We start from the raw sequence: 12175 nt of genomic DNA, 5'->3' as shown, positions 1-12175 counted from the left end.
TACTTCCAGTTCCAAATGAGGTGTGTGGTTACCGGTCAGTTCCTAACTCTGGTGTTGGTAACTGTGAGGTTCTACTGTAGAGTAGGGGAAAGGAGGGGCTAGCTCCTGCCACCAGAGGGCTCTGATTATTGCTAAGGGAGGTCGGGATGCCGCTCGCTTGCTCTCTCTCTGCTCAGCATGTAAATGGCTGAGCTTCCTGGGTCATTCGCTATGCACCGGCAGCACTGCTGTTGCCGCCTGGCTTTTGATCTGTTGCTCCCCCAGCAGGGTCTGTGCGGAGAAAGACCTGCATTAATCTCCCTCTGTGCCCACCCCGGGGGGACCTTCTGCGGGTGGCTGGAACCAGCCCCTGGGGCAGCCCCGGGTTCTGCCGACACCAGCCCCTGAGCCGGAGCCTGCAGGTGAGGGGAGAGACTCGGGGGAAAGGGCTGGGGCCGGGCAGCGAAGTGACTCTGCACTAAGGGAGGCTCAGATCTCTTGTGGCTGCATCTGCAGGGCAGATCTGAGCTAACAGTAATGAAGCCCCTGCTTTGGTTGGCCATCAGCTGCTGCCAGAGCTTTGCTCCGGGAGCTAAACGCAGAGGATGGGGGGAGGGGGAGTTTCAGCGTGACCATGAAACGGTGGCTGGGGGGGGGGGGGGTCCCCTTTTGTCTCTTTGGGGCAGGGTTCGTGTAGTGTGGAAAACTGCTCTCTGACTTAATTTGCTACTTAGGGTGCACCGAGGGTGCTCAGTAACATCTGCCTTCACCCTACCCTTACTTGGCCTCAGATTCTGTGGACTAGTTTTTACAGGGGTTAAAAAGGGGCAAAGGGGGTGAATTGGAGGTGGCCAGGATCTGAGCAGGGGGTGGAAATTGACTGACTGGTCAGGAAGGTGAAGCCGCTGGAGGCAGGGTTAGGATAGGGGCTGAAGGGCAAAATCAGGGATGGGTGGGGGGGAAAGAGATGGTGTTACCCTCTGGCAGTGCCTCACCCCTGAGTTTAACAGAGGGCAAAACACAGACAGGGGCAGAGGGGTAACAGTTACCCCGGTGGACTGAGACACCAGTGTTTGGCAAAAAATAGGGTGGGGGGGGGGGGCTGAGGGGCTTTTTTATTTCCCCTCCCACAGGACAGTACCTCTCCTCATGGGCTTCCCAGGTCTGGATTTGTAAAGGTGCAGGCATCCGAATGCCTAGTCACTGCAGCTCCTCTTTGTCTGATGTAACCTACTGAGGTGCTTCAGGAGACTTGATTCAGTGAAATATTTTATGTACACCCCCTTATAATCAAAGAATCCCTTATCAGTGTATCTGACTGCATAGAGTCTCTCAGCAGTTCACCAATTTGTGTTATCTGCTGCTGGGATGCATTTCATTGTGCTATTTAAATTATATTTTAATAACAAATACTCATTGAAAATATGCATAAGTTAGTACTTGCTAGTAGTTTTAGCAATGACATCTGGGTTTCTAGTATTGCACTGGCTATGTTTTTTTTTTACTGTGATTTCTAATTTGGAATTTTTAATTCTAACTTTTTCTTCTGTACTAGAAGATGGTTAAGGTGAGAGGTAGCAAATAAGAACAACCTTATGTATCAGTAACTGCTACTGCTACTAGAATTTACTACCCAAATTCCAGTAGCAGATTAGGGCAGATAGCAGTTTAATATTAGTAACTACTACTGGTAGCAAATTAAGACAGAGAGCAGTTTTTAACAGTACACTAGGATCTGTAAATCTGCGAGCCCAGCGCCCCCCAAGCCTGGCACTCCAGGTGGTCACCTGGGTTGCCTGCCCCTAAATCCAGCCCTGCGCAGAGGTGGATAATAAAAGAAATGAGGGGAAGGGAAAGAGAGCATGAAATCTGGTAGATCTAACCATCTCTGTACAGTTAGGGAAATACAGGGAAGAGAAGTGTGCGTGTATGTGTGTGTTGTTTCTTCTTTTAAAAATCTACCCTCGTTACTGCTCTCCCTTCCCCTGGAGATAATCCACAGAGATGATTTTATGTCCCCAAGGACAAGGACATGTTTGTTCCGTCAGACATGGTGGGTTTAAAAGGACTTAGGGCAGGTCTACACTACTGCATAAATTGATCTCACTTAACGTCGCTCAGGGGTGTGAAAAAGACACACCCCTTGCCGACGCAAGTTACAGCAACCTAACTGCTGTCCACACCAGCGCTACATCGGCAGATTACTCATGGAGGTGGAGTAATTATGTCCATGGGAGAGCCTTTATAAAGCAGGCCAATGTTTTGGCCATTTATGGATTGTCCTTTCCTTCTAATGTATTAATGGGCTTGTATTCCCTCCAGCACACTTCCCCACCCCCATGGTAGCTTTGTAAAATCTCTCCACTTAGCCCCCTTGGCTGTGTAGATGAACGAGTCCCTCCTGCTCCTCAGCAGACCCCACAATGTCTGACTTTGAATTCAAACTCATCCCCCTTCTGGGTGAGCTGGGAAACCATGTTGGTGGTGAATGGTGTGGCAGGATTTGTCATCAGCAGAGATGTGGATAGTTAAATTCTCCCATTAGCAGAGTGGCCTGCAGCTCTGATTCCATGGAGAGCTGGCCCAGAGATTTGCATGTGTTAAAATGGGCTGAATTAATAATCATGGAACACTTCTCATAATGAATACTCCACAAATACCAGTGTCACCTGTTTTCTTTCCCCAGTGTGTCCAATTCCCAAACCTAACGTGATCTCTCAGATGGAACGAAGAGAAGAGTTGGAGGTGCCGGATCTCCAGGGTTCTGAGGAGAGGGAGATCCTGAAACACAGCTGCACAGGTGTGGAACCAGATAAACTGAGTCAGAAAAGATTGGTGGGTAAAGTAAAATGCCGGGATTCCCATAAAGCCCCAGTTCTGCCTCGTCCCATCCCGGTCAGGATCCTTATGGCAGTTGTCACTCATGGCTTCCTACCACACCTGATGGTAACTCCCACTCCCCTGAGTGTGTGGATGGCATATGGAGCTAGAATTGATCCCCAGTTCTCTGTCCTATTGGGAAGGTTTGCGGAGTGATTGGAAGGAGGAGGAATTGGCTCATGATTTATTTTTATCTGCTCTGCAGTTATTTGGGTTTGTTACCCCCTTTGCCTTTCCCCTTTCTGCATTCCCTTTCCCCACTGAGAATGACTCCTTTCTGGATTCTCTCTGTCCCAGCAGGAGATCGGACACTGAGCGAGAAGGAAAATTCATAGAAATGCAGGGCTGGAAGGGACCTCGAGAAATCCTCTAGTCCAGCCCCTCACGTTGAGGCAGGACAAGTACACTTACACCGTCTCTGAAAGGTGTTTGTCTAACCTGTTCTTAAAAAACCTCCAGTGAGGGGGATTCCGCTACCTCCCTTGGAAGCCTGTTCCTTATCATTAAAACCTTTCACCTAAAATCTAGCCTTAATCTCCCGTACTACAGATTAAGCCAATGACTTGTCCTGCCTTCATTGGACATGGAGAACAGTCGATCACTGTCCTCTTTTTATAACGGTCCTTAACGTATTTAAAGACTGTTAACAGGCCCCATCTCCCCAAGTCTTTCTCTTTCTCTTCAACCTTTCCTTGCAGGGCAGGTTTTTAAAAACCTTTGGTCATTTTTGTCTCTCTCCTCTGGACTCTCCAATTTGCCCATGTCTGCCTGGATACGTAAATTAAGTTGTCAAGGGATAAAAGGGAAGGTCCTTTCATGGATTGAGAACTAGTTAAAAGACCGGGAACAAAGAGTAGGAATTAATGATAAATTCTCAGAATGGAGAGGGGTAACTACTGGTGTTCCCCAAGGGTCAGTCCTCGGACCAATCCTATTCAACTTATTTATAAATAATCTGGAGAAAGGGGTAAACAGTGAGGTGGCAAAGTTTGTAGATGATACTAAACTGCTCAAGATAGTTAAGACCAAAGCAGATTGTGATGAACTTCAAAAAGATCTTACAAAACTAAGTGATTGGGCAACAAAATGGCAAATGAAATTTAATGTGGATAAATGTAAAGTAATGCACATTGGAAAAAATAACCCCAACTATACATACAATATGATGGGGGCTAATTTAGCTACAAGTCAGGAAAAAGATCTTGGAGTCATCATGGCTAGTTCTCTGAAGATGTCCGCGCAGTGTGCAGAGGCGGTCAAAAAAGCAAACAGGATGTTAGGGATCATTAAAAAGGGGATAGAGAATAAGACTGAGAATATATTATTGCCCTTATATAAATCGATGGTATGCCCACATCTCGAATACTGCATACAGATGTGGTCTCCTCATCTCAAAAAAGATATACTGGCACTAGAAAAGGTTCAGAGAAGGGCAACTAAAATGATTAGGGGTTTGGAACGGGTCCCATATGAGGAGAGATTAAAGAGGCTAGGACTCTTCAGCTTGGAAAAGAGGAGACTAAGGGGGGATATGATAGAGGTGTATATAAAATCATGAGTGATGTGGAGAAAGTGGATAAGGAAAAGTTATTTACTTATTCCCATAATATAAGAACTAGGGGTCACCAAATGAAATTAATAGGCAGCAGGCTTAAAACAAATACAAGGAAGTTCTTCTTCACGCAGCGCACAGTCAACTTGTGGCACTCCTTACCTGAGGAGGTTGTGAAGGCTAGGACTATAACAGTGTTTAAAAGAGAACTAGATAAATTCATGGTGGTTAAGTCCATTAATGGCTATTAGCCAGGATGGGTAAGGAATGGTGTTCCTAGCCTCTGTTTGTCAGAGGATGGAGATGGATGGCAGGAGAGAGATCACTTGATCGTTGCCTGTTGGCCCACTCCTTCTGGGGCACCTGGCATTGGCCACTGTCGGTAGACAGGATACTAGGCTAGATGGACCTTTGGTCTGACCCGGTATGGCCGTTCTTATGATACTCCAAAGGAGTTAGGCACCTAAATTCTTATATTACGCTCCACTGCGGTGCAGCAAACTCCCGCTGACTCACTCAGTGCCTGTGTTTGGCAGGCAAAGTTCCTTAGGCACCTACGTTTCTTCCTCTGGGCATGCACGCTGCCGCCTCCCTCTAAGAATCTGGATGCTTATTACCCGCCTAAGCCCCAAAGTGACTTACAAACCAGGGGAAGACAGGCATTTAGCTGCCTCAGTTGCGTGCAGGTTTTGAGCCAGTGGTCGTGCTCAGAGGCCATATACCGGATCAGGCCCCTCAGGCAAGTTTACACAAAATAGTCAGTGGCGGGGGAGAGGAGAACCTCCCTCAAAACCTTAGCCCAGGGTACTTAGCCTTAGGGTACTCACTTGGGATGTAGGAGAGCCCCAGTTCAAGACCCCTTCCATCTGAAGGGGAGAAGGGATTTACAAGGAGATCTCCGGTGAGTGCTCTAGCCACTGAGCTATGGGATATTCCATTATTCCTGTGGAAACTGTTGCACTGTGGATAAATAATTAAAAAGTCACTGGAGCAGGGGGACTGGACCCTGGGCTAAAAGTTATGAGGAGCTCCTCCCACCCCTCCACCTTCCTCTTGCAAAAATGGCATAGGAACCCAACTGCAAAGACAGTTCCCAGCACCGCTCTGCAACCTGGACTTAGGTGCTTATCTCTGTGAGAGGGGTGAGGCTTAGCACTTTGGGGAGCTTAGCTGGCTCCCTCCCTACCATGCTGGGTTTTCTCAACTGCAGTCTAAAGGCACCTGTCTCTCCCCATGCATTGCTTCGGAGCTTAGACACGTAAGTAAGGCATTATGATGTTCAGCGTCGCAGCATTTAATTTTTAGGTGCCTAGACAGTTACTGCGATTCAAAGCCTATTTGCATTTTTATGTCCATGCCGTCTTTCTTAAAGTGAGGCACCTAATAACTGTACATAATACTCCAACTGAGGCCTCACCAGTGCTCAATTACTTGATGTGTCTGTCTTAGCAGATTTTAGCCTTTTTTGCAACTGCATCACGTTGCTGGGTCGCATTTAATTTGTGATCCCCTATAACACCCAGATTCTCTTCAGCAGTAGTGCTGCCTAATCAGTTATCCCCCATTTTCATAGAATAGAATCATAGAATATCAGGGTTAGAAGGGACCTCAGGAGGTCATCTAGTCCAACTCCCTGCTCAAAGCAGGACCAATTCCCAACTAAATTATCCCAGCCAGGGCTTTGTCAAGCCTGACCTTAAAAACCTCTAAGGAAGGAGATTCCACCACCTCCCTAGGTAACCCATTCCAGTATTTCACCACCCTCCTAGTAAAAAAGTTTTTCCTAATATCCAACCTAAACCTCCGCCACTGCAACTTGAGACCACTACTCCTTGTTCTGTCATCTGCTACCACTGAGAACAGTCTAGATCCATCCTCTTTGAAACCCCCTTTCAGATAGTTGAAAGCAGCTATCAAATCCCCCCTTATTCTTCTCTTCTGCAGACTAAACAATCCCAGTTTTGTATCTGTGCATTTGATTAATTCCCCCCCCCCCCTTGTCTTTATTGAATTTCATCTAGCTGATTTCAGACCAATTCATTAAGGTCATCTTGAATTCTAATCCTGTCCTGCAAAGGGCATGCTCCACCCCCACCCAGCTTGGTGTCATCCCTAAATCTTATAAGCACACTCTCCATTCCATTATCCAAGTCATTAATGAAAACATTGAATAGTACTGGACCCAGGACAGATCCATGCAGGACTCCACTAGATACATCCCCCAGTTTGACAGTGAGCCATTGATAACTACTCTTTGAATATGATCTTTCAATCAATTATGCACCCACCTTATAGTAATTTCATCTAGACCACATTTCCCTAGTTTGCTTATGAAAATATCATGTGGAACTGTGTCAAAAGCCTTACTAAAATCAAGATGTATCACGTCTACTGCTTCCCTCTAGTCACAAGACCAGTAACCCTGTCCAAAAAAGAAATTGGGCAGTTTTGGCATGATTTGTTCTTGACAAATCTATGTTGGCTACTACTTATTGCCCTATTATCTTCCAGGTGCTCCTCCGGAAGATCCTGAGCAAGTGGACTCAAACAGGATGTTTTCAGAAAGAGCCAAAAGAAATGTTTCCCAGAATCCTGAGCAGAGTCAGCACATATCAGAGAGGGAGCAGGGAAACCACAAAGGGGGGAGAGAGGAAAAATCCAGTGACCACCAGGGAGGTTTCAATGTTCTTAATGAAACCACGATCCAGCTGAGAGTCCATATGGGGGAAAGATCCTACGAGTGTGCTGAATGTGGGAAAGCCTTTAGTTGGCGATCACACCTTACTGCCCATGAGAGAATCCATACAGGAGAGAAACCCTATAAATGTCTGGACTGTGGGAAAAGTTTTAGTCAGAGATCCCACCTTACTACACATGAGAGAATCCACACGGGTGAGAAGCCCTATAAATGCCCCGACTGCAAGAAAAACTTCCGTCGCAACTCACAGCTTATTAATCATCTGAAATCCCACATGGGACAGAAGCCATATAAGTGTCCCGACTCTGGGAAAAGCCTCCGGCGCGTTTCACGCCTTACTGCGCACAGTGGAGAGATGGCTTATCAATGCCCGGACTGCAAGAAAAGCTACAGTCAGATGTCACACCTCGTTAGACATCAAAGGTTCCACACAGGAGAGAAACCTTATAAGTGCCTCGACTGTGGGAAAAGCTTCTGTCAGAGCTCAGACCTTATTACGCATCAGAGAATCCACACGGGGGAAAAGTCCTACACATGCTCTGAATGTGGGAAAAGCCTCAATAGAATCTCACACCTTGTTGCACATCATCGATCCCACGCTGGAGAGGCGCCTTACCAATGCCCCGACTGTGAGAAAAGCTTCAGTCAGATGTCGCACCTCATTAGACATCAGAGGTTCCACAAGGGAGAGAAACCCTACAAGTGCCTCGACTGTGGGAAAAGCTTCTGTCAGAGCTCAGACCTTATTACGCATCAGAGAATCCACACGGGAGAGAAGCCCTATAAATGCCCCGAGTGCGGGAAAGGATTCAGTCGGAGCTCAAACCTTATTGCCCACCAGAGAACCCACACGGGAGAGAAACTCTATCAGTGCTCCCACTGTGGGAAGAGCATGACCCGGAGTTCAAACCTCGTTCGACATCAGAGAACTCACACCAGGGGAAAACTGTTTAAAAAAAGCCTGGATCCAACCTAGCCATTGTGAATAATACACTGGCCTTTTCCTGTTAATGATGGCGGTGTTTGGACCCAGTTACTCAAAGGAGGCTCCTAATTTCTGTTGAAATCAATAGAAGTCAGGAGCATAAATAGCTTTTGACAATCTGGGCTTTGGCTCCAATGTACGTCTGGGGTCAGGAGATTGGGAACCAGAATGAAAGGCACAGTTGCTTGGGAATTGTGACACAGATGATGAACATAGGCATATGTTCAAAGACCATTATACTGAGATAGACCATGCACATGAATCTGCGGAATATTCATAGTCCTTTGTATCGATGCAGGCATATGTTTTCATGTGTATGTTTCAAATCTGTAGAGAGTGATTAATGCAAAACTCCCAAACCTGGCTATGTAGCTGTTCAATCTTTGAAGTCTGACCTCCTAGGCCATAGGGGGAGTTATTAAAATTGGTAACTAACTCAGCTTCCCTGAACAGAAGATTCCCTCACAGTGATCAGGTTGATTATTGTATTGAATTAACTGGATTTGTCTATTATTTTCAGCAAACTGAATATTCTCTGTTAAGTTTACCTTTTTTATCTTATTTTTCCCTTTTCTCTAGAACCATCTTTCTTTTGTTTTCTGCAATTTCTGACTTATTCTTAATAGCATTCTAGTTAAGAAAACCTATACATTCAGGAGCACCAATGGACTGGTTTGGGTTTGCAATGTCCTGAACTGGATGCTGGAGACAGAATTGGGATGATGTGTTTTTTTTCTTACTTTAAATGCAGAGGAATAAAGTGCAACTGAGTTTCCCAAAGTCTGAGTCTTACAACACAAATGGGGTGAGATTGGGGCCTGTGGGAAAGTCTCTCGGTAACACTGTCCTAGTGCTGCAAATCTGTGGATATGCGCATCTGGGGATATCCATGGACCATATTGATGGATGCAATCCAAATTTTATAGCTAGAGCCCTAAAAATCTGCGGATATCCGCTTGATATCCACTTGATATCTGCGGACCACAGATCGGATGTGGATACAAATTTTGTATCCACCCAGGGCTCTAGTGAATGTAATTACATCAGAGGTCTGCTTTTTGATATAGTCATCCTCACAGAACCATCAATACATTACTATTGCCCTTTTAATTTCATTCTTAATGCATTACACTATAATAACTCTGACATATACATATACTGGGGTGGCCAAACTTACTGACCCTCTGAGCTGCATACGACAATCTTCAGTAGTTCGAGAGATACAGCGCACCTGCTGAAGCTCCGAGCCCTGGCCGGTGCGCCCTGCGAGGCTGAAGCCCCTAGCCCTAGCCCCTGGCTGGAGGGCAGAAGCCCCTTACCCCACACCCTCTCCCCCCCGCAGGGCAGAAGCCCTAAGCCTCTGCCCCCTCCAGTCTGGTAGGCAGAGAATGGGAGGAGGGCTCCATGAGCTGCACTTTAACTGTAGAAGAGCTGCATGTGGCTCACAAGCTATGGTTTGGCTACCCCTGACATTTACCCATTAAAAAATCCTATGACTGAGAGAGCTCCATGGCTGAATTCCTTGTACCTGCCCCAGTTAGAATCTGAGTTATCACATGCATTGTATTTCTCCTGTCACTACTTGCTTTATTTTCAGATTTATTTATTCATTTATTCTTCTAGGAGCAAGTATCAAAGAGTTAATCCCAGCATAAGGCATGTGTAAATATATTATTAATTTAGGTGGAGTCTAAAATACCTGGGTTCAGTATAAAACTACATAACAAGAGAATCAATCAAGGAGTTAATCTGCTCCTTGCATGAGTTAGCAGTACTGATAAGGTATCCACATTGAAATTGCAGTTACTGAATTATAAATTCCCAGTTTACTTAATTTGAATTGGAATATAATAGAATAAGCAAAGTTAGAAATGGAAAATGTCCATTTGTTCCCATCCTGTCTGTTTCTCTCAGCAAAGTGGGTATTTTCTAGAGGTTGTCTGCCATTTTGTGGCTGTGGCGTTAACAGCCGAATTCACCTCACTCCCACCCCTTGCTGCAGAATCGTGTTCCAAAACCTAAATGTAGGGCTGCTCCTACGCATTATGGTGATACAAATAAATAATCTTCAGGATTTTTAAAGAAAAAAATGTCCAGCCCTTATGACTGCAAATAAACATTTAAAATGTACTTATCAACCCCTGTGGATATTGTGCATGAGGATGGGGCAACTGGCTTGTACTAGTGTTGCTGGGTTGGGGAACTGCAACTTGAAATACCACTCATCCCACACCCTCTCCAAAAATCAGGTTGCTTGTGACTACACATTAGTTCCAAAACCTTCAACTGACCATGCTAAAACCCAAATAACTTCCCACTCTTTCCACTGTGGAGACTGTTCCCCAGATCTCATTGCCAGAGCATGTCCCTTGCCCTGATATGCAATTTACAAACTATTAGGCATGGGGAATGGGGGATACCACTCAAGACTGAAGTGGCCTACTGGCGATGTAAATTTTGAGTTCCCTTCTCAGCAAAGGTCCCTTGATCTCAGGATTTGGCCTTTAGTTATTCCAAGCTGAAGTCTCTCTTTCTTCTGCTGCCCCACAGAAATTTCATCTGGAAGTTGGTCACACCTCAGGTTTAGGAGATGCTTGTATCTGTTTATGTCTGATGCACAAACAAGTTTTCAAAAGTGGATTTCTTTGCTTTATGGGTAGCTGGTTGGAGCTGAGTGAATTTTTTATTTTTTGCAGTGAATAGTAAATTGACCAAAAATGTGTTTTGGGGGGTATTGAAACTACTTAAGAATTCAAGTTGATTTTGGAAATAGTTTGGTTGAAAACAAAACAAAAATTTCAGCAATGTCAATGATTTGAATCCACATTTTATTTCAAAGTGTGTTTGTCTGGTTTTTTTTGGTGAGGGAAAAGTCACTTTCAGTCTGAAACTAACAATTTTTTTCACTTGTTCCATCACACAACTCTATCTGAATACAGTGAGGTTACGGGGGTGGGGGGTGAGGTTAATTAGCTCCAAGCACTATTGGTTCTGGTAATTGCTATTGGGAAGGGGGTTGTCTTGTTCCCTCCACTCCCGTATCACCGGCTGAGCTTCCTGGGTCACATGCAGGGCCGGCTCCAGGCCCCAGCCCAGCAAGCAGGTGCTTGGGGCGGCCAACGGAGAGGGGCGGCACGTCCAGCTCTTTGGCGGCGGGTCCCTCACTCCCTCTCGGAGCGAAGGACCTGCCGCTGAATTGCTGCCGAAAACTGAAGCAGCGGTGGTAGAGGTGCCACAGATTGCGATCGCGGCTTTTTTTTTTTTTTTTGCTGCTTAGGGCGGCAAAAACCCTGGAGCCGGCCCTGGTCACATGCAGACAGTAATAGCAACAATATCCAGAAGTTGGACCTGCTGCTTCCCAAGTGGGATCTGGGCCGTGGACAGACCTTCATTAAACCTGCCTCTGTGCCTGTCTGAGTCGGGCACTTTCTCCGGTGGCTGGAACTAGCCTGCAAGGGCAGCTCCAGGCTTAGCTGACATCAGCTCCTGAGGCAGAGCCTCCGTGTGATTGAAAGAGAAAATGCTATGGAGGGGCAGGAAAGTGATGCTCGGCCCTGGGAGTCAGAGGCCTCACAGCCCTTGGGAATCTGTTTTTAATGCCCAGGAAAGAGCAGTTTCAGGGGAACCATGAAATGGTCAGTTTTGGGTTCCCCTTTGTCTCTCTGGAGGTGACATTGCAACAAAGGGAAGGGGTGAATCATAATGAAATGGAGGGAGGGAGATGGAGTTATGTCGACCTAACTTCGTAGTGTAGACCAGGCTATCACAGGGCAGTTAAGGACATCACAGGGAGAGGTGAAAAGTGGGGGTGGGTAGGAATAGGCCATCAAATCTTCATTTTAAAATCTAACCTCATTACTGCTCCCCTTTGGGCTCCCCTCAGATTCCACAGTGATGATTAGATCTGCTCAAGGACAGAGACATGTTTGCTCCATCAGACATGGCAGGTTTTTAAAAAAACTTGGACTGTGTATATTTGTAAGAACTTTTCTATAGAACCCTCTTCCTTGTGAGTCATGTGAAATCTCCTGAAATTATCCATGTAGGTCTTTTAGGGATTGGCACCCTCAAAATCTTTGCT

At 45.9% G+C, this 12175-nt stretch overlaps 1 protein-coding gene across 1 annotated transcript in view; it reads left to right on the top strand.

Moving 5' to 3' along the window:
• LOC117887590 (zinc finger protein 189-like) overlaps nucleotides 1-8874 on the top strand; it is a 63040-nt gene extending 54166 nt beyond the window's left edge. The window contains exons 5-7 of the mRNA XM_034790234.1: nucleotides 298-401; nucleotides 2666-2779; nucleotides 6923-8874. Of these exons, the coding sequence (XP_034646125.1) occupies nucleotides 298-401; nucleotides 2666-2779; nucleotides 6923-8085 (1381 nt within the window). The 3' untranslated portion in view covers nucleotides 8086-8874. The remainder of the gene's footprint in view (nucleotides 1-297; nucleotides 402-2665; nucleotides 2780-6922) is intronic.
• Nucleotides 8875-12175: the final 3301 nt, after the last annotated feature.

Source organism: Trachemys scripta, chromosome 14 (genome assembly GCF_013100865.1).
Source record: "Trachemys scripta elegans isolate TJP31775 chromosome 14, CAS_Tse_1.0, whole genome shotgun sequence".
In the NCBI taxonomy this organism is placed as follows: Eukaryota; Metazoa; Chordata; order Testudines; family Emydidae; genus Trachemys; species Trachemys scripta.
The sequence above is the reverse complement of the archived record's forward strand: the minus strand, read 5'-3'. Positions and strand labels throughout refer to the sequence as shown.